The following is a 21,134-nucleotide window of genomic DNA, read 5'->3' as shown; positions in this document are numbered from 1 at the left end:
CTCCGTCACGCCATCCTCAATACGCTCGTCCCTCTGTCTCAATCTCTTCCCTTAAGCTCTCTTTTCCCCAAACCACAACGGTCACTAAGGTCTGGGCGATTAAACGATTATTGCTGAAATTCTTTTTTTTTTCCCTTTTTTAAGATAATGATAATGTAATATATTAATAAATAAGCATACCAATAATGCAGTTCTTAACCCCGCATTATTGGCAGAGGCTTAAACTTTTACCAACTGCAACTAGCTTACACTAGTTGAGGTTGTAGTTGTCTTACATGGGAGAAGTCATTTAGCCATTCACTGAACTAGGCAAACCACTGTGACAGTCATTTTTAGTGCTGGATTCACAGGATACTAAAACTATGAAGAGTAAAAACCCAAGACCACGAAAGGGAACAGGGGCCAAAAAAGGGCAAAGAAGGCCAAATTGGCTAGATTGACCACCAGACAGTTGTGACCATGCCCTCAGTAAGCTACTGAATGTGCTGCTTTGTGTGCCTAAAGGATGACTAAAGTAGTAAGTAGCATATCCTGAGAAGCAGTTAAGCCAAAGCTACTGATCACTGTATGGTGCAGTTTTCCAGTTTTGACTATGATCATTTTAAGGGGGAATTCCAATAATTACATAATGTCTAAGCAACTCTATCGTTGAGATGTAAGTCATACAGAGTGGTCAAATGTAAATACATCATTCTATTGCTCAAAGAGGTGGACTAAGAGCACTAAAAGTACTAAAATTAAGATATGACAGCTGTAATACAGTAAAAATAAACTGCAAAACATTTTGTAAACGACTTGGATCCATTTATACATGACATCTTTCACCCACTGTGAACTGGCTGTTTTTCAGCTGAAAAACACAGGGCTAGCATACTTTCGTAAGCTGAGGTAACCTGACCTTAGCATTTGTTTATTTACCATAAGACTGGCTGTATGGTGCCAGTGCACCCGGTGTGCGACAGACTTTATGCGACACAGCAACTGAATGTACTTTTTGCACGTTGTACTGAACTCCGAATCCTATCTATCTATATATACATTAATAAAATGATTATTGACCCTGTACACATTTAATAGTTTCTTCTAATTACTTAGGAGTTGTGGAGCAGTAGCATTACAAAAGTTGGCTTTATATAATAGCAAACAGTGATGGCAAAGGTTGCAATGGAGTTTCCAGACATATAAACTCTACTGGCTCAGCTATACCCATCAGCATTACCCCAGTGGTGCATGTAAAGTACAGTATGCACACAAACTCCTAGCATGGTAAGATTGTGAAAGGCTGCCAGATCAAGCATTTGATAGCTTCTGTACATCCGGTGTACTCCTCCTCACAGAGCGAAATGCTGTTAGTAAGCCTCCCCACCCATCTGCCTACACATTATCTGCTGCACTCCAATATGTATTACTGATCTGGGGTCAATCTCAACTGCTGTGGCCGTTATACGACTCTGCCTGTCTGGAGCTGATCACCACAGCCAGTAGCCACAGGCTGGAGTAGTCATGTAGAAGGGCATGCAAGCATGCACAGACACAGACTCACGCGCGCACACACACACACACACTTGCATTCCTCAGTGGTAGACTGTGGGTGGTGGTTGGGACCAGCTGACACCTGTACATGATGGAGAAGCTGGGCGAGGCTGTTGTGGGTGGGTGGTATGGACCGGAGCAGTGAGGACTCCAGCATGTTTTTACGACTAAAACTGGCCTCTCCCTGCCTCACAGTCTGTACGGACGGGGTCATGGTGTCTGGTCACGGCAGCGGTTTTGGATCCACAGCGAAAAGCAGGCCAGTCGAGGTTTTAAGGAGGATAATAATAAAATAAACGCAGATGACATGCATACTGGCTTCTGTCCTTATCTAACGGCCTGCTAATACAAATCCCATGACCAGGAGTGCACGCCAATCCGCAAGACAGGGAAGGCCTTAACCTGTGGGCATACTCTCGGCCTTCATTTAACAGGCAGATAACCTCACTAAAGAGCAGGACCGGACATGGTGAACTAGAAATATCAAGGCAGCAGGTGTAAAAGGCCAAACCATTGTAACCATAATATGTTATAAATACATGCATCAAAAGTGTGCGTGTGGGACACTAGCTGACCGTGTGGCACACTAGCTGACAGGAAAGCCAGAGGTATGTTTAAGGGCTGAGGCATGAGGACCTTTAAAGGGGGCAGCAGGCTGACTGCCTGACGAAAACGCATACAAGCACACACACACACACACACTTACCACAGCCATAGCGTCAGCCACGCCAAAAGCAGCCTTCTGTCTCCGGCTTGTGATGTGGCTGCAGTTCTCCTGTACCTTCTCCAGCAGCTGGCGAATCTGCTTGCAGTAATTGGCCACTTTGCATTTCTTCAGGAAACCTTTCAGCTGGAGGCAGGGAAAGAGGGAGCAAAGGAGAGAGGTCTGGATTAAGGACCTGTACATTCAGTTCTATTTCACTACATGGTTCATTTTGATTATAAACAACTAATTGTACGCTAAGGAAAGATCTAGACTAACAGTACAGAGCAAAGGAATCTTAAAACTAATTCAGAAGAGTACTACAGTTTACAACAAGATGCTACTCTGTCCTTTTAACTACAACTCTACATAATAGAGCTTTCTTAAACTCACACTTCGGCATAATTGAATAATGAAGGTTTTTGTACATTTGAGTGACCAAATCATGAACCCCAAACACTGTTATATCCTCCTCCATTAAAAGAAAATCCAGAACACCCAAAATGGGCCAATTCCAAAACCAAAAAAGTGTTACATAACAGTCTTGACATGTGTGTGTATGTGTGTGTGTGTATATATATATATATATATATATATATATATATATATATATATATATATATATATATACACACACATATACACACACACACACACACACACACACACACATACATACATACACATATACATACACACACACCCAGCCAACTAGCAGAAGCCTCTGTCAAGGCTGGTCAAGCGGTAACCAGTGTGACAACTGTGACTTTAGGAGAATATGGTGCTGATGATGATACTGGAGAGCAGCGCATCACCTCCAGACTCTAGTTATGGGAATACAGGTTGCTACATAAACCAGGCCTCTTGACTGTGCCAGTGTCCACAGAAGGGGAGTGCAAACCCGGCAAGTGACAAAGGCTAAAAGCTAACACTAGCCAGTGCTAGTCTCTTCTCTCCATGTTCTACTCCCTTGTAAACAAGCTGCACTAACTCAGCTGATTACCAAACTGGATTTAAACACACATCAGAAAGAAAAGTACTCGGGCAAGGCTAAAAGCTAAACGGCTACAATCACTGCAAGATTGCTGAAAACATACAACTACAGAACAGGAACACTATCCGGAAAGCACAGGAATAATGAGTGTTCTTGTTAGCGTTAAAACTATGGCTAGGGCTCGGAGAACCCACACATTAAAGCAGTGCCGTGAACCAGCCAATAAAAGCAGAGCTGCTTGTTTTTTGGGGTTGTTGTCATGAGCCCTTCATGAAAGGAAAAAAATCAGCGTGTTTCGTACTAAGGCAAAGTAACAGGGTTGTAAACAGGCTTGTTAAATGACATCTAAGCATTTTTCGCCTCAAGCAAAGTCACACTATTTAAACATTGAAGAACAACTTAAAATTATTCAATAAATTCTTTGGCACCTTTAACAAGATCTTACTTTTGGATTATTTTTAAGTTGTATACTAAATCATAACAGAAGCATTTTCTTGTTTGTAAACATCTGTTTTTAATTTTGTTTATAAAAACACATTTAACTACTAAAACCAGGCATAAAATAAACATTTGGAGAAGTTAGAAAAAACTGGAGAAAAAAAAAATTCTGGGTGGCCAAATGTAAAATTCTGAGGGGTCAAATGTAAAATTCTGAGGGCAACCCAAATAGAACACTAACTCCCTATTCTACTGGTACTTTTTTCCCCCGTACAATGCAACTGGAATCATTTGCATTTCATTATTTTATTTATTTATTTATTTTTGGGTGAACATTAAAACCCATTATTAGAATATCACATTTGAAACCCCACATTTGAAAGGTTTGCTCCATAAGTTTATAGTGTTTAAACTGGCCCTTCAGTGTAAGCCTAAATATTTATAGTGATATTAACTCTTTATCATCTTCCTGGCCACCGTCAGAATATCCTGAATTAGTTACTTGTGCTTGTGTAGCGACACGGGAATAGCTCCTGTGAGCCACATAAGGGGACGGGGATCAATTGACACCTGATTGCTTGAAAATCTCTTTTTTCAAATATCTTTCACCAAAATTTCTCTAGTTATACTCATTCCCATATGCATATAGTTCCTTTGGTAAGAACAGGACCATCACTTTAAGATGATATAAAACTGGAATCAACATCTAGAGTTACAGACAGATCTGGGCTTCTTAAAGTTAAAAATAATACACAGCAGACGAGAATATTTCAGATGATCTTGTTATTTGGCTGAGAAGATATGAAAGCCATACTGCAGTTAAAAAAAAACTTCTCCAAGCATATGTGCAGACGTGTTCCAACAATAAAACTCGGGGATTAGTCGGCGGCAGCCATTAAAAATACCCGCGCGAATCATCCCAGGCCAAAGGAATAAATATTCAGAGCATGACTTTTAACAGTACTGTGGAGGCCTGAGTTTTGGCCAAAGAGCAGGATGTGGCCTGTGTGCGGTGTGGGGTGTGTATGTGAATGAGCGAGGAGCGGTGGTGCTGCAGAAAGGAGCTGGACTGTAGCCGGCAGCTAGAGTGTGTGAGGGCTGAAAGTAGCTGGACTTATTGTGCGTCTGTGTGTACACGAGTAAACCATAGTGTGTGTACATAGTGTGACAGACAGACTGACAGAGACAGCCAGAGACAGAAACAGAAAAAGAAAGAGAGAAAGAAAGAGAGAAAGAGAGAGACACACACACACACACGCCTGTGGCTGGGTGTCCCAGGCATGGCCTTCAGTGCCTCTCAAACAGGATGTGGGCTCAACAGTCGCCACCGCGATAAAAGAACCAATGAGAGGGAGGGGTGAGGGGTTGGGGAAGGACATGGACGAGTCACTAAGCTGACCAGCACAGAATCCACAAGCCTCAAAAAGAGAACCATCTTGGTCCTGGGTTAAAGAGACACAGAGTCTCTGCTTTTTAAACCAGTTCCTACATTTTCTCTGACTGTAACATAAAAAAGTACAACTGAAGGTGATACAGAGTGTGCAAGAGATCGCACTAAAGAGTGCACAGAGGCGGACAGAAAGGTGATGGTGTACCTCGATGATGGTGGGTAGAGCAAGCTCAGGAAAACCAATGGAGTGGGCCTGGGTGTGCAGGTACTCCAGTATAAGGTCATACAGCTGCTCAATGAGACCGTCCTGAAACACACACACACACACACACACACACACACACACACACACACACACACACACAATCAGTCATATTACCAACACCAGTACATTTATGTCTTCCCCTCCCAATTTATTCATGTCCAATTCCATCCACTAGGTGGTTTCTACCATCACACATGATGCTATAGCGAAAAAAAAAAGCTAGCACATACTTTTTCCACTTGAAGCACCACCACATCCTTTCCAACTGCTGTTAACACAACATCATTGGACAGCAACGCGCTTGAAGGAGAACGCCGTTACACCAACTAACAGCTAGCTGCACAGGCTGGCATCATCCTGGGGAATGGCCATCATACTCTGAACTGAGTGAGGTCAGTTATGCTTTTTTAGACTGCAGGCCATGGATAGCTATGGCACTGCTGGTGATAGAACTCGTGATGTGCTGATGATTGGGCCAAGGTTTGGACAGCTGTGCTACTCAGGACACCACTGACTGGCTTTGCGTTTATCTGCACCTTCATGCCACACAAAAGAAATCATCTATGGCTTGCCATTGAGCATGAGATTTCAACTACTGATCCTATGTGTTTCTTGACCACCATAAAGCTTAAAATAATGTTTCCTTGTATGACATTTCATCCAGTCCTACCTTTCACAAGACCCAAAATGCGCAGTTACCATAATGAGCATTACTACATAACAGCTGTTCAAGGGTGTGACTGCAAAGAACTACAGCTTGGCATTAAAATCAGATTACCCCACAACCTGTCACCTGCTGCCCTATCCCTGTGGAGCCCACCTCGCCCGGCGTGGCTTACTACGACTGGAACACCCACATCCTGCTAATCCTGACCCCGTTTGAGCACAGGCTTGGGAATAAAGCCTCTTGACAGCCTTGTAACGCTTACCGACTGTCCCTGCACACATTCTTTCGCTGTGGAATGTCCCTGTGCCGATGACAGGGACTGGGGGAGAACAGTATATTTAGTAACGCAACCCCAGGATGGTGCTCAGGCTTAGGGGTCAGTTTCTGACGTACATGGGGGTTGGGTGGCTGCAGTGAAAGCACGGCCAGCCAAACAGGAGGGCAGGATAATCCCCGCAGGCCGTGTGGCAATCCTCTTGGCAACGGCCCGACGCGCGCTGCTTTAGCCGTTGTAGCGGCATGTTCGGGCTTTCATCTCCTAACCCCAATCCCGTTACAGCCAGCCAGCGTGAAGACATGACAGGCTCACACAGGCACGGGAGGAGCGCAGCGGCGAGACAGACATGCTGATTTCTTATCACCTCCTAAATGCAGTTCAAGCGACTGGCAAAAACAAAATGCCAGTCTTTAAATTACGAGCTGAAGAAGCGCTTCAACCCACTGCACAAATTAATCTCTCTAAAGTGACTAACCATCATCATTAGGCAAACCCTCATCTTACTAGTGAAAAGGGGCATCAGATGCTGATCATCAGTGGAACACTGCAACGTAAATGAAGGAGCTCTCACCTTAAAAGCCTTCTCCATCAAGTTGATATTGCTGAGTTTGAGAATCACAGCAAAATTAATGGGTTTGACACTCATGCGTCCAGGCTTTTTATTGAAGTCCTCCCGCTGAAGAATCTAAAAAACAAAAAACAAACAAAGCTCTTAGCCAAATATAAACAAACTGTACAATGGACCAAAATGTATTAATTAATCAAATACATACCATGCCACTTTTAAACAGCATAATAGCAAAGAGATTTCATGAAATCTTATTTCTTCCTTGGAAAATTAAACACTTATTAAAATATTACATTTCTTCACATTAACCCTCAACACTCCAAGGCTTAATACACACTAACTACAAACCAGTTTGCAAACTGGTGGTGCTACTTATTGGTGATCGAAGGGTGTAATAAAACTTTTGGTCTGCCGGCAGGCCATTGGCCATTTAAGTGGTCAACGTGACAAAAGATAGAAGGGGTGGGCAATAGGACGATATTTTATGAAAATGTTAAGAAATTATATTGTAATACTCAAAAGCAGAGAGTATTGTGGATATTGTCAGTGCTAAAAGAACACTGAACCAACACATTTCATTACAGTGTAATTAGTGCTGTAATACTAATTGAAGGGCGGCAAATTTTCATTATAAATCAGTGCACTCAGTATGGGAGAGTAGTTGAATAGCAGTTTTTTTAAGAATCTACTGATGCATTTCATCTTACATCAAAATCTGCAATATCATAAAACTTCAGTGATATATTTTTACCACATCACCCACCCCTACTATACAGCCTTTTTTTGCTTAAAATAACAGCTTCAAACTCATGTTGATGCTTCACTGACTTGTAACAGAAAGAACACCACCACTGTCGTTGCTACTATGGGCTGGACATGCTGTTCTCTTTGGAGAAGTATAAAATCATTTAAAATCTGCTAACATTACTCCTCTGGCTCAGTCTCCATGCATCTTTCACTTTTTGTGATGGTTGGGTATCGCTCAGCTCATCCAGAAAAAAAACGTGCATCTAAAAAGCGCAAGTCACACATCCTGTCTGTAGGGGGAGCCCAGGAGAGCAAAAAAAAAAAAAAAAAAAAAAAAAAGAAGCTTTCTTTAGCATTCCACATTCCAGGACCCAAGCTTCCAAGTTGTGTGTATTTTTCAAATCCCAAAATCTATCTGATTAGTATAAACTTTTTGGAAAGGGCATTTAAGAGCCAACAACTTTTTCCATTATTATACTAATAAAAAGAGGTGATCTAAACAGTTCTGTAAGTTCCGGATGACCATCAGAGGCAGAGCAAAAACAGTGGATACTCACTGGTCATCAATGGGTACAGATTATGACCTTACACAAAGGACAATTATAGCAGACTTCTAAATGGAGAAAGATTTGAAGTCCCCAAGGCATTCGCCCAGAGATTTTTCTGCTCATCAGGATATAGTGGGTAGCACCGGACCTGTAGGAATCAATGCACTATCAATGCTCACCTTTACAGTGTTGTCTGCACTTTTTCTAACTCTACATCTTGGTTTGGTATGTTTGGTATCTCAGTGCGAGGGGTAATCAAAAAAACAATGATGAAAATGATGCCAAATTGAGGGATCACCGCTTCGAAGACATACTCTGCCATACCGCACTGACCCGCACCGGAAAGGTACAAGGAACCACTGTGGGATTAGGAACCATGGCCGGACAGTCTAACGTGCAGCTATCAGGACAGACTGATTGCAATTCTGAGTTCTCTAGGAATAAGAGAGAAATGGAAGAAACACTTTAACCAATCAGGCCAATTGGCCTAACAGGACCCTGACCCGGTCAGTACTCGTTAACCTTAGAGCCCAAATACAGCAGAAACTACTGCACTGATCCAGATTTAAGCATGGCACTAAACATTGTCTCAAGGTGTTTCAAATGTCTTGGGCAGCTAAGACAGAGTTGCCTCCTCATGTGCTTCCTCGTCATAGGCCTCAACACAGAGCATCTCGGAAGTTGCAAGTTAGAGCACAGGTAGTTTTGGGGGTAAAATTTTAAACATTAGAAGCTCTCAATTTTCTTACTTCTTGTATCTTCAAAAGTACCAGACCTGAAAGTTAGAGAAATGGGCTTGGTACTGGAAGGTCACTGGTTCAGTCTTCTGGACTGGCAGGAAGTAGGGGCAGGCGGAATTAAAGGAACAGCGCTTTGTTCTCCTTCAACATTCTCTTCTATAGTGCCCTTGAGCAAAGCACATAAACCCCCAGCTGCTCCCTGGATGCGGAGGTGGCTGCCTTCCACTCCAGGTGCATGTTCACACTTCCCCAGTTTACTACACTGTACTATGATGCAATGACTATTCCCGCTACTTTCCTGCCTGGGTTAGCATTCCTGATCTACCAGATGAAAGTTCCAAATACATCAAAGTGAAGTGAATGCAGATGCATTAGTCCATCTGTCACCTACGCTTTCCGCTCTTTAGGAACACATCAGCCAAACGTATTGGCGAAGCCGATTCATTGCTTGATGATAGTCCATCGATACTGACACGACTGCGATATCATCGTGCATCCCTAGATCCCACAGCCGGAGACAGTTGAGAGGGCCTGGGTAGGTCAGCTGCTGCTGCGAGGTGGGTGAGCGTGCACAAGAAAGAGTGCTTAGGGGCGGCCGGCCTGTACAAACATCGGATGTGGTGTCGGCCTGCGGGACAAAGGGGGAAGCGGTGGCGCATGGTCCCAACCTGATATGCTCAGGGGCCAATAGAGCAGGAAGCACCGAATCATAGAGCGAGCACACACACACACACACACACACACACACACACACACACACACAAAAATAAGATGGAGAAGGAGATAAGGGAGTAAATGAGCAAGTAGTGTTTTTTTTTAATGAATATATAAAAAAAAAACTAGAATGAGAGAGAGAAAGGGAAGGAGAGACTGAGAGGAAGGTGGAGAGAGCATTAGTTCTGCTTCTCTAATTAAAACTAGTAGCTGTGCACACCTCTCTCTCTTTCGTTACCAAGAGCGCAAAAACAGGAAGTGCAGTGAATCACAAATAAACATAGGGAGCAGAGAGAGGGTCGCCGCAGGCACAGAGGATGTGATCTACACAGCGAGCGCTCACAACTGCGCTTAAACCACAGACCCCCCTACACACACTCCTCTCTCTCACTGTTTATGTGTGTGGGTGCAAACCCCCCCACCCCACCATGGCTTTATCACAGCCTGGTCAGGGCTGGTGGAAGCAGTGACCACTCCCCCTCCCCCGGACCTCTGTCTTCCGTTGGTCTCGGCTGCTGTCGCCTCCACGCTTCTATTCTCACAACAGCTGTCACCGCAGGGGCCCACGCCAGCCAGCCAACTAGCGCGCCACAGCCACAGCCACACACACACACACACACACACACACACACACGTCACTCGCTGTGGAAAATGTTGACGGTTTGTGACCTCCGCACCTCCTGATAACCAAGATATCCAACACACATAGGCGCTTGGACAATCGCTCGCATGCACAAACCAACCAAACCCTCCGTCCTTTCTATCTTTCATCTCTCACTAAGCTGAACGCTACCGACTGTTTAACCAGCTTTCCAATGCGCTCTACACATCTCGTAGGGTTCTCAAAGGGCCTCTCTCACAAGCACAAACCTGTTCAGGTTTTAAACTGGCCTTCAATGGAAACCCATATTGCATTACTTCTACCACAGCAGAGCTGCAAAGCTGGAAAAGTTAAGGGTCCAGGTAAGCATTAAGGTACGGAAATAGCTCCAGCATCACAGCCTGAAGAACAGGGCACTTTAGAGTCTTTTATTAGCAGGCGGCAGAGGCAAAGGACTGCAATTCACATGCTCAGAACTCCCATGCCAACACAAACGCACACATACGTACATTCGCACGAACACAAGCATGGAAGTGAAACCCGAGACACAGACCTATATTGGAGCAGTACTGCAGTGAGGTGTGGGCCAGCCTTATCCAAAAGCACAAGCCCACACCCTGCGGCTCAGAGAAACTGCTACACACCTGTGCTGCCTGAGTTGAAGTAGGGAAAAATAAGGAGTTAAATCTTCTCTCTTACCTCCAGCAGGAACGGCAGGACTGGCACAAAGGTCTTGGTGCTGCCGGAAAGCAGGATGAGAGCTCTGACACAATGTAACCGCAAGGGATAGTACCGAGCAATAGGAACCAATCTGTACACCAAAAAACAAAGACAGCATTCATCAGAATACAGGTTTTTATTACAGGAGGTTTATTTAACATAGCATTCAGTGAGAAATGAAACAGTTTGCTTAGCTTTCAGTATTTGCCCTTGATTACTGCACAATAATGTATAGTTGATTCCAAAACTCTGATCCCAACCAGGCCAAACACGCGTAGCTTTGATTATGTACCTTTGCCGCTGACTCAGTGGTCAAAACTCAGTCAGTACATGCACTAGAGACAGTCAACACTGCCACCTGCTGGTAACTGACACCATTTTAGTTTCAAATGTCTATTTTTTCCAGGTTTATGCATACAAGTAATTTCAAGCACAGGCCTGTCAGAATTACTGGACTGAACCTGAGTACTCAATTAAAATATGCACCCCAAAAAAAAAGCAGCAATAAATCAGCAATGGTTGTCTGGTTTGCCTGATAATGCATTTTAAAGCTGGCCTAGAGTGTCAAACTGTCTTTTTCTTGGGAAGTTCTGTACATGGAACTGAAATACCCAAAACCTCAAACACTTTTGGGTAGTAGAATACACCAAACAGCCACAATTTTAGTTTAGCCAATAAAAGCCAAGATTCTCATTTTTGTTTCATTATGATAATAAAAAATAATAATAAATATACTTGTCAGCACTGAATTAAGCATTACAGAACCGTTCAAAGATTCTGCATGGTTTGCTATCACTCAGTCAAGTCAGTTATTTTTTTGACATCTCATTTTTAAAAAAATAAATCAACACATTAATTATTTCCTACTACAATTAATAGCGACTACCATAAATGTATAACATAGACTAACTGAGCAGACTGAACTCACTTGATGCAGCCTATGACGACCTGGCACAGAGGGTAGATGAGTGGCTCCAGAACCTCACTTGGGTAGATGGTGCTCAGCACTCGACACCACAGATAAAGACAGTGTACAAACTGCCAGTTATACACTGACTGATACGTCTCCTGTAAACAAACAGCACCCCAAAGAAACCATTAGGAAGTGAACATAAACACGTCTGTGGAACAGCACACATCGTGTAGGCGTCTGTTCACAGAGTTCAACCTGCACAGACTGTTAAGGCTGGTTACCTTCTTCTTCATGTTCATTGCGTTTCGTAAGTGGATGGCGAGCTGGCGGATGTAGATGAAACCTTGCTGGTAGGAGACCTGCGTGTCCAGAGAGTACATCTCAGCCAGGGTGCGCTGCATGAAGTTTATGCTGGGCAGCGAGGTGGGGGAGGTAAACTTGCAGTTCTGGACGTAGGAGATGTACATTTGCTATAAACGAAGAGAGAAAATCATTCGTTTATTGATTGAAGTTTACCCCCAGCTTAAAGGTTAACAGTGTGTTGTAGTTTGGAATATTCATCAAGTCATTGCTCATTTTAGGTCAAGGGGAGCTTCTTCACCAGAAAAAAAATAAATAAATCGATGATGTTCTTCCAAATGCTACTTTTGACAGTAAACAGAATCACACATACGGTCATTGTTGGATTTTGTATGCAACACCCCCTTGCCATAAAGAACATGGTCTAATTTAACTTTAACAAGTTATTTTTGGCCAATAGCACTGCTTGCTGCTAACTGTCTGTAGTACAAAGCACGATTCCAAATCCATGGGTTGTTTCTTGCCCATTCAAACCAGAGGCATTTCATAGCGCTCATCCTTTTGAGTAGACTAAAATGGAGATACACTCCATGGACAAAAGTTTTGGGACACACCTTATAAACTATGGTGTTTCATTCAGTCCTATTGCTACAGGTGTTTAAAAAACACCTAGCCATGCAGTCTGCTATTACACTCATTTGTTACTGCAGCTAGGGCTGCTTACCACTCAAGACACGTGTGCTCACTGTCTCCTTAGTGTGTGTGTGCTCTTACCATTTGTGCACACAACACAAATGGCAACATCTTGATTTTACAGCAGTCCAGTAGAATCTGAACATGATCAAAAGCAAACCTACTCACTATTTACTACCTACTATCAAGTTCAGAGGCAGGCAGTCAGAGGAAAAACTAGCTTATTCCTAGAATAACAGAAAGGAAATCGTAACTCACCTCATATCTAATAAGTGTTTTCATACAAATCTATTTACATAAATCTTTAATTGTGGGACACACACAAAGATGAAAAAATTCACACTGAATCTCATTTTAGTAGCATGGGCACTAACTTGAGTAACAGTGAGGAGAATTCAGAAGAGGGGTTTACCTTGAGGACAGGGTTTAGATAAACTTTCTGCTTGTGACGACAGATCTTGTTGAGGGCCAGGAAGGCCAGCACACGTACAGTCTCCTCACCAGTGCTCCACTGCTTTATTAGTTGCTGAAATTAAATACAGAGAGGGAAATTACAAGTACTGACCAATGCTCAGAGAAGATACTTGTTCTAAAGAACGATGAAGATATGGCTTTAAATTACCTCCTAAACATCACAATGTTTCCAAATTTACCACGCCAAGACAAGTTGTATTCAAATTCTTTCAAGTTTGGAATGAGTTATAACTTAATAAATATTAACATACTAAAACCACACAGGAACACCCAAATTCAACCCATACCTTCAGCACCTGCCGGCCCTGTTTAGGCAGACACAGGTAGTATGGCACCATCTGGTTGACATGTCGGAGAACTGCAGCGGTGACTGTTGCTTGAGTTAGGCTAGATAACAGCTGTGGGCACATTTGGGTATCATTTTACATTTCGTCATGATAAACAATGCAACAGAAATTCTTGTCTTATTTACTTATTTATTTAAACTTACCTGGACAACCCCACTTAAGTACATTTTAATATCAAGCTGGTTTTTCTGCCACCTGAGACTTGACGACGGCAATATTAATCTGAAGAAGAAAAAAAAAACAAAACACAACAACAGATGAGCTAAAAACGAATGTAAAATAAAATCGATTGATTGTTATTCTTGTCGTGCTCACAGTGGTAGGTGTGGCAACAGATACCACCACTACCTGCCAGTGTAATACCCCACCATGTGGGAGACCAGAGTTTAATTCCTTACACTACATTGACCCACCTCTGTAACATGAGTAGCCTTTTAAGTCGCTCTGGATAAGAGCGCCAGCTAAATGCCGTGAATGTAAATGTTAAACACAAAATAGCATTTTAAACAGCAGTAGAAACAAAGTGAAAGATTTCAGCAGTAGTGGTGTAAGGGTACAGATTGCATGGTTTGAGACACACATGAACTGCGGATTAACTGCCAATGTTTAACCACAACAGTATGGATTGTTACTGCTTATGGTAGTAGATCCCACATAGACTGAGCAGCTGTGTGGATAAAACCCTTATGGTTTCTAAACACTAAAGACATGAGAGCAGTAAGGCAACACACTGAGCACTAGTATTCAGCATTAGGCGTGGGAGTATCAAGCATCCAGGCTTTTTTCTGTCCTGGCACTGAAGTGGTGGAACGAACTTCCCCTGGGTGTCCGAACGGCAGAGTCGCTCACTGTCTTCAAACGCAGACTGAAGACCCTCCTTTTCCAAGAGTACTTAGGCAAAGTGTAGAGTATTAGGGTCTCCATTTTGACTTGTGTTTAGTAGTGTCTAGGCTTAGAGGCATCTTTGAATTTTTGTCTATTCAATCTAGCTTAGTAAGGTTGTTCTTGGTCAACAGTGAAGCACTTTTGTGAATAAGAGGGTCTGTAAATGCCATAAATGTAAAGTGTAAAAGGAGAAATCATCAAGTAAGTTAACAAGTCAACAGTGATCCGTGAACCAAAAAACACAATCTGATCAGAGCTGTGAGTTTTGTAATAAGTTACACCATTATTTAGCAGAGAGAGGAACGAAAGCTGAGAACTTACTTTTTTTGGTCTTTTGGTGGTGCTTTTAAATTTAATAGTTTGTTCATGGCTCCATGCATATCCCTTATGCAGAACAGGATCAGAGCATTGAACACTAAAAGGAAAACACATTTAAACACATTAAATTGCGACTGTGTGACTATCACATATACTTTCAACTTAAATGCATTAAATATACATTTACCTGAACTATCAGTCACAGCGTAGCGGCAGTCACTTTGCCCGTCTCCTTTGGAGGTTGCCACTGCAGCCTTGAAAGCCTGCGTGATGTCTCTTATCAAATGTGCAGTTGGCTCTTTCTGCAGAGACAGACAGGAAAATGTAAACAAATGACTGCATTGCAGTTAGGATGCCACAGCTGAAAATACATGCCATGAGAATACCAGTGTAAAGAATCACCTCTGGTCAGTCATCTTTTACAATTAAGGTCTAGTAAGGCACATCAGTCTAAGCTAGACGTGTTATATAAATTATATGTGCTTGACTTATACAACAATAGCCCCATCAGTCATTTGGACGCAACCGTTGGAAATGGGATCATAGTCACACCTAATGCAAACCTTTGGGCGGGAAACTCGCACTTCCTCTGGTCATTTGTCTTGTCGTTCAAAAGTGAGAGTTTTATCACTGAGGAGACGTGTATAAGTTTTGACAGACGTCGTCCTGATGAACTAATCCAAATCGAACAGGGCTAACGTTTATCTGTACTGTCCCGGTTGAATAAATCAACAGCATAGAAACAGAAACATCAATTCAGGCCTTATCTGTTATTCTAAAAACACCACCTCCATCCTTACAGAGACTAATCACCTGCAGTCACCAATGCTTAAAGTAAATATCAACATAAACCCAAAACTTACCTTGAGTGCTGTTTTCCACTTCTCAATCATCTTAGTTGTGACTTTGGTGGTCTTATCCGCAGACTTCTTGGTCTTTGTTTCAGCCGTTTCATCAATTTCCTCCTCATCAGAGCTGACATCCTAATTTCACAGAACAAACATTTATTAAAATTCACTTAGTAAAGAAAGTAGGTTTTCCAAAAAAAAAAAAAAAAAAAAAAAAGAAGAAGACCCTGAATCATTATTTTAAAAACTCAAAATGACAGACATTATATATTCTGCATTTATTCTAGATTTACTACTGTGTTCATCATTCTTCCCAAATGCTCAGCACTGAAAAGAAGATGGGAAGAAAACAATGTTCTAGATATCAACACTGAGCTCTTCTCTTAATATATAATTGGATATATAACTTAAAAATATAATTGCCTAGATCATTTATTATTTGACATTACTGCATAAATAAGCATATATACATCCCTGTGTTATTTGTATATTATATACATATTGCAGAAGTGTTGAGGGAGCATGTAAAAGCATCATTCTTTTTTGCCCCTAGTTTACCCATTTTCAAACTCTACATGTGACTACATCTATGGATGTTACCAGCAATAGGAGGGGGAAGGCTAGCATGGGCTTTCAGTCTCAAGAGATCACCCTCTGCCATCTTTTTAAACAGACACTGACACTCATCACCAGAAGGTAGAAAGTCACCAGTGGCAGACCGGCAGACCAATGCAGGGTTTTCCACGATTTTAATATTCATCACTTTGTTACTATTCTACCGATGGCATGGAATGGCAAACCCAGTTACACTGTGGAAAAAAAAAAAAAAAAAAAAAAAAAAAAGACATGCCTCCAGTTGTGATGGGAGTTTGTGGTATTTCTGTTCCTCTTCATCCTCTGAGCTATCAGTGTCATCGAAATTCAGAAGCTTCTGGTCATTCTCCTGCAGAAACTTGTAGAACTCTGGATCACGGTCCTTCAATCTGGAGAGCTGGTCTTTGTGTTCAGATGCTTTGCCCTTCTTTTGGCTCCTATTAAGAAAAGATTAAGCAATAACTGAAGAAACATTATATTATCAGCACTTTTCAAGATATTATTATGGAATCTAGACCCCAATACTTTCACTCAAGTACTGATGTTTGCTTTGTCGACCCCCTTGTTCAGTTTTCTTTGAAAAAATGCATTACATTAGTTTAGAGTTACAGAGTTGAGCACTCTACCTCATTTAACACAAGTTATTCAGCTCATTAGTTAAACAACTTGATCTAGGATAGTCGTGATCAGTTCTGGTTTTCTGGTACCACTGCACTGCATATACTGTCCGGTACATATGTGCTCCTTAGAGTTTTGCATTACTAACCCTTTCCTGAGATGAACCGTGTTGGGAAGAAGTGGGATTATATAAATAAATAACGCAGGTCAGTGGTACCAGGACACCCAGGACCAGGGCACATTGCACATATTCTGGACTGATATCTCTTTGTCAACTACTGATGTGACAACCTTTATAGTGAGGTGAATGAGCGATAGTTTGGGGTTCTATAGCATGTGGGTATTAGCTATAGCGTTAGCCTCCTCCTGGTTCTGAATGCGCTCTTTAGTGCCGATATGACGTTACGTGTATCACTGTAAACTACAATACAGTTTTCTACTGCTTGTAAAAATGTCTGTTAATGACACCTCGAGGACACCAGATGGCGCTCTGAACACCATAGTTCAAACAAAGAATCAGAACTGAATCAGGATCAGCAGGACATCCCCACATTTTTAGGATTTCCCCTTCCTGAAATGCAATCTGTATGAACAAAAGTTCTACTCACTGTGGATATTTCACTCAGATTGTTGTACAGTGCCTATAAAAAATAAGTATTCACCCCACCTAGCTTGCCTCCAGTGTTTGGTTTTACTGTATTTATATTCAGAGATGATTTTATTGTGTTCATGCTAAACGTCTGAAAATCCAAAGCATTAAACTAATGGAAATCTCGTGGGCATCATCTGGATGCAGGTGGTACCGTAGCTCTGGGTAAAGTCTGTCAGACTAGTCTGTTGCCTAGGTCATCAGGATGCTCCACCCGCTGCTATACCTCTCAAGGATTATTTCTATTATTGATAAGGTCCTGTGTGTGTGTGTGCATGTCTATTTTTTTGTTTGATCCACAACAGATCAGAGCTCACATTCTCAACTGTTTGGAGACAGAAACTGATAAAATAAGTGGTTGGAATGAAAACCAGTAGTCACAGTGGCCCTGTTCGCATAAGACTGGACACTCCTGGTGTAAGGGAGTGCAATATGATGATACCGGATCGAAACTGTGATAAATGTGAAATTATGATACACACGAGCATATTGTGGATATTGTCAGTGCATGCGGAACCACAGCACATTTTAATTAACACTGTTTAATTAGATAAAGGGCAGCAGATTTTGAAAACAAATCTCTGCACTCAGAATGGGAAAGTATTTGAATAGCAGTTTTTAAGAATCTGTCTGATGAACTTTGTATGCATGTCAAAATATTGTGCTGAACACTGCATCCTAAAACTGTCTTTAAATCATAAAATATTTTTTAAAACCCTGGTGTATTGATGGTACTGCGTACTTTGTATGTATGATGCACTGACATCTTACAACATTTTATCACTTAAATGCGCCTAAATTATTCTGCAGTGCTTTAACAGAATACAATACCTTTCTAAAGTGATTTTCATCAATATGTAGCCTATTGAAGCAAAAGCCCTCAAAGACAAAATGTGATGGGAAGAGCTAGATGTTGGTCCAACTCCTTTCCCCCAATCACTACTTGCAAAAAATAACAATTACTGGCTATATGTTCTTCACAGGGAACTAAAAGAATAAAGAGTATTCTTTAAACATTCTCTGTACTGTGATTGTAAATACTGGGATTTCAATCTGTCATGCAGCCCAGGCCAAATGGAAGTCACGCTTACATCTCCTGAGTTTCGTCTTGAACCTCCGTTTCATCCTCTCCAGCTGAAGCGTCATCTTCATCTTCAGACTCGTCTCCCTCAAACTGATCAATTCCAGACAACAGGAACTCATCTATACTGAGATCCTCCAGTTTCCTGCAACACAAAGACAGACAATATGACTTAAAGAAATGTCATGATTCCACACATGACTTTACAGAAATTTTGATACATTATGAAATGAAAAAGGACCTAGACTGACACAAAAGTACTACAAAAAGTACTACAAAGTATACACACCATGCAGTCCAATAAAAGGCTTCACTGCACTGCTAACATTTACGGACGCGCCAATGCGATACTAGGATTGGATATCAGTCCCGATGCTAACAAAATTAGCTGGATCGGATATCGGATAATTAGTCAGATCCATTCACTAAACCCGATTCTCGAACTGCCAGTAGGCTTCATAAGCCGAGATCAGAGTAACCAACACACATCATACACATATCACAGCTAACAGCAAGCCTTCCCATATCTAACCAGCATGGTGCCCCCGATCGGCCATCAACCATCAGTGAGTAATCCAGTCTTCCATATAAGGAGAACCGAGATGGGAGAAGCTGCTTGCTCCTCTTTAGTCTCACAGACTTCAAATTTAAGAATAAAAACCTGAGACCAGACAACACTGTGCCGAGGTCCAGCACAGTTATTACTTTTAATGACCAATGAACAGAAATTGGGTTCATTTATATAAGTGTTCGTTAGTTTGTTTTAAGTTTGTAAAGTAATGATTACGTCAATCCTGATGCATCAAGCCTCTCCCAGCTGGTCATGTATATGGTTTATTAAAAAAGAACAATGGCATCGGCCGATACACAAAGTTCATGTCTCTGTATTGGAAAAGAAAAAGATGGTTTGGTACATTCCTACTAACATTATACCCTGCTGAAGTGACCAACTCAAGCTGGTTGACCAGCATAGCTCCTGACCAGCATACAGTATGTTTTGACCAACTCAAGCTGGTTGACCAGCATAGCTCCTGACCAGCATACAGTACATTTTGACCAACTCAAGCTGGTTGACCAGCATAGCTCCTGACCAGCATACAGTATGTTTTGACCAACTCAAGCTGGTTGACCAGCATAGCTCCTGACCAGCATACAGTATGTTTTTGGTTGTGTCATGGTTGAGCTGGTCTACCAATATGCCCAACCTGACGCAGGTCCACAAGTATGACCAGCTTTATAGCTACAAACGTGTAAACTAGCCAGCATGCCTGCTCAAGTTAATCATGCTCGTAGACCTAGATCATAAAACATACTGACGAAATTAAAAACACGTCATGTTGACCAAGAGCTAAGACAGGTATCCAAGCATAGGGCATGGATTCAACTGGTTGGCCAGTTTTTTAACCAAACGGATAGTCTTTAACCAGCTACGAGCAAAAGCTGGTCTGAGCTGGATTTTTCAGCAGGGTACCGTGAGCTTTCCATATAACCCGGCAAACAGAAAATGCTCTACTGTGTAATTGTAACCACACAATCATACAAACACGAGTTATTAAACGGAGTGAGTGAGTTAGCTTGCTGGCTAGCTGGTGTTAGTTGGTAACTTTCGCTACTTTCACGAAACAGTTTATGACTTAAACAACCAGGTCCTGCTGTTGTGAACTGACACTAATAACTGACGACACGTTCGCAAAAAATACCTGTAAGACTTTGGTTGAAATTGCTGGTTTAAAGAAGACTCACCTCTTGTTTTTCCCTGCCATGCTGGATCACCAACGTGCTTCTTAGACGCCGTACCCACAATCCCCTGCTCCACACCGTTGATCTTTTGGGTTCCGTTTTGTTTCACGGCGAGAAACACCCGAGAGGCTCAAAGTTACAGAACCAAGAGAAGTCATATTTAACCACGTGTTTTGAGATCTGGGATTAAAATGATTAAATTATTAAATCCATCTGTACGGAGCCCCTAAGGCACAAAGGTGGAAAAATTAACTTAAACTATTCCGTTGATTTAATAGATCATCCCGTTGATTTAATAAATCATTCAGTTGATTTAATAGATCATTCAGTTGATTTAATAGATCATCCCGTTGATTTAATAGATCATTCAGTTGATTTAATAGATCATCCCGTTGATTTAATAGATCATTCAGTTGATTTAATAGATCATTCAGTTGATTTAATAAATCATCCCGTTGATTTAATAGATCATTCAGTTGATTTAATAGATCATTCAGTTGATTTAATAAATCATCCCGTTGATTTAATAGATCATTCAGTTGATTTAATAAATCATCCCGTTGATTTAATAGATCATTCAGTTGATTTAATAGATCATTCAGTTGATTTAATAAATCATCCCGTTGATTTAATAGATCATTCAGTTGATTTAATAGATCATTCAGTTGATTTAATAAATCATCCCGTTGATTTAATAGATCATTCAGTTGATTTAATAGATCATTCCGTCTATCAGCGCCCTCTTTAAAATGAGGAAATAAAATGTTAA

The 21,134-nt window shown here is 41.6% G+C and overlaps 1 protein-coding gene across 1 annotated transcript in view; it reads right to left on the bottom strand.

The window, feature by feature from the left end:
* noc2l (NOC2-like nucleolar associated transcriptional repressor) overlaps nt 1-20,449 on the bottom strand; it is a 31,596-nt gene extending 11,147 nt beyond the window's left edge. Inside the window, exons 1-15 of the mRNA XM_072697248.1 lie at nt 20,369-20,449; nt 18,636-18,770; nt 16,534-16,714; nt 15,699-15,818; nt 15,023-15,137; nt 14,839-14,932; nt 13,776-13,854; nt 13,573-13,683; nt 13,224-13,337; nt 12,100-12,288; nt 11,834-11,973; nt 10,885-10,996; nt 6,839-6,952; nt 5,264-5,365; nt 2,240-2,383 (exon numbers count right to left, since the gene is read on the bottom strand). Of these exons, the coding sequence (XP_072553349.1) occupies nt 2,240-2,383; nt 5,264-5,365; nt 6,839-6,952; nt 10,885-10,996; nt 11,834-11,973; nt 12,100-12,288; nt 13,224-13,337; nt 13,573-13,683; nt 13,776-13,854; nt 14,839-14,932; nt 15,023-15,137; nt 15,699-15,818; nt 16,534-16,714; nt 18,636-18,770; nt 20,369-20,388 (1,770 nt within the window). The 5' untranslated portion in view covers nt 20,389-20,449. The remainder of the gene's footprint in view (nt 1-2,239; nt 2,384-5,263; nt 5,366-6,838; nt 6,953-10,884; nt 10,997-11,833; nt 11,974-12,099; nt 12,289-13,223; nt 13,338-13,572; nt 13,684-13,775; nt 13,855-14,838; nt 14,933-15,022; nt 15,138-15,698; nt 15,819-16,533; nt 16,715-18,635; nt 18,771-20,368) is intronic.
* Between the last annotated feature and the right edge of the window lie 685 nt (nt 20,450-21,134).

This window comes from Salminus brasiliensis, chromosome 14 (assembly GCF_030463535.1).
Source record: "Salminus brasiliensis chromosome 14, fSalBra1.hap2, whole genome shotgun sequence".
Lineage (NCBI taxonomy): Eukaryota > Metazoa > Chordata > Actinopteri > Characiformes > Bryconidae > Salminus > Salminus brasiliensis.
This window is presented reverse-complemented; position numbering and strand designations above follow the sequence as displayed.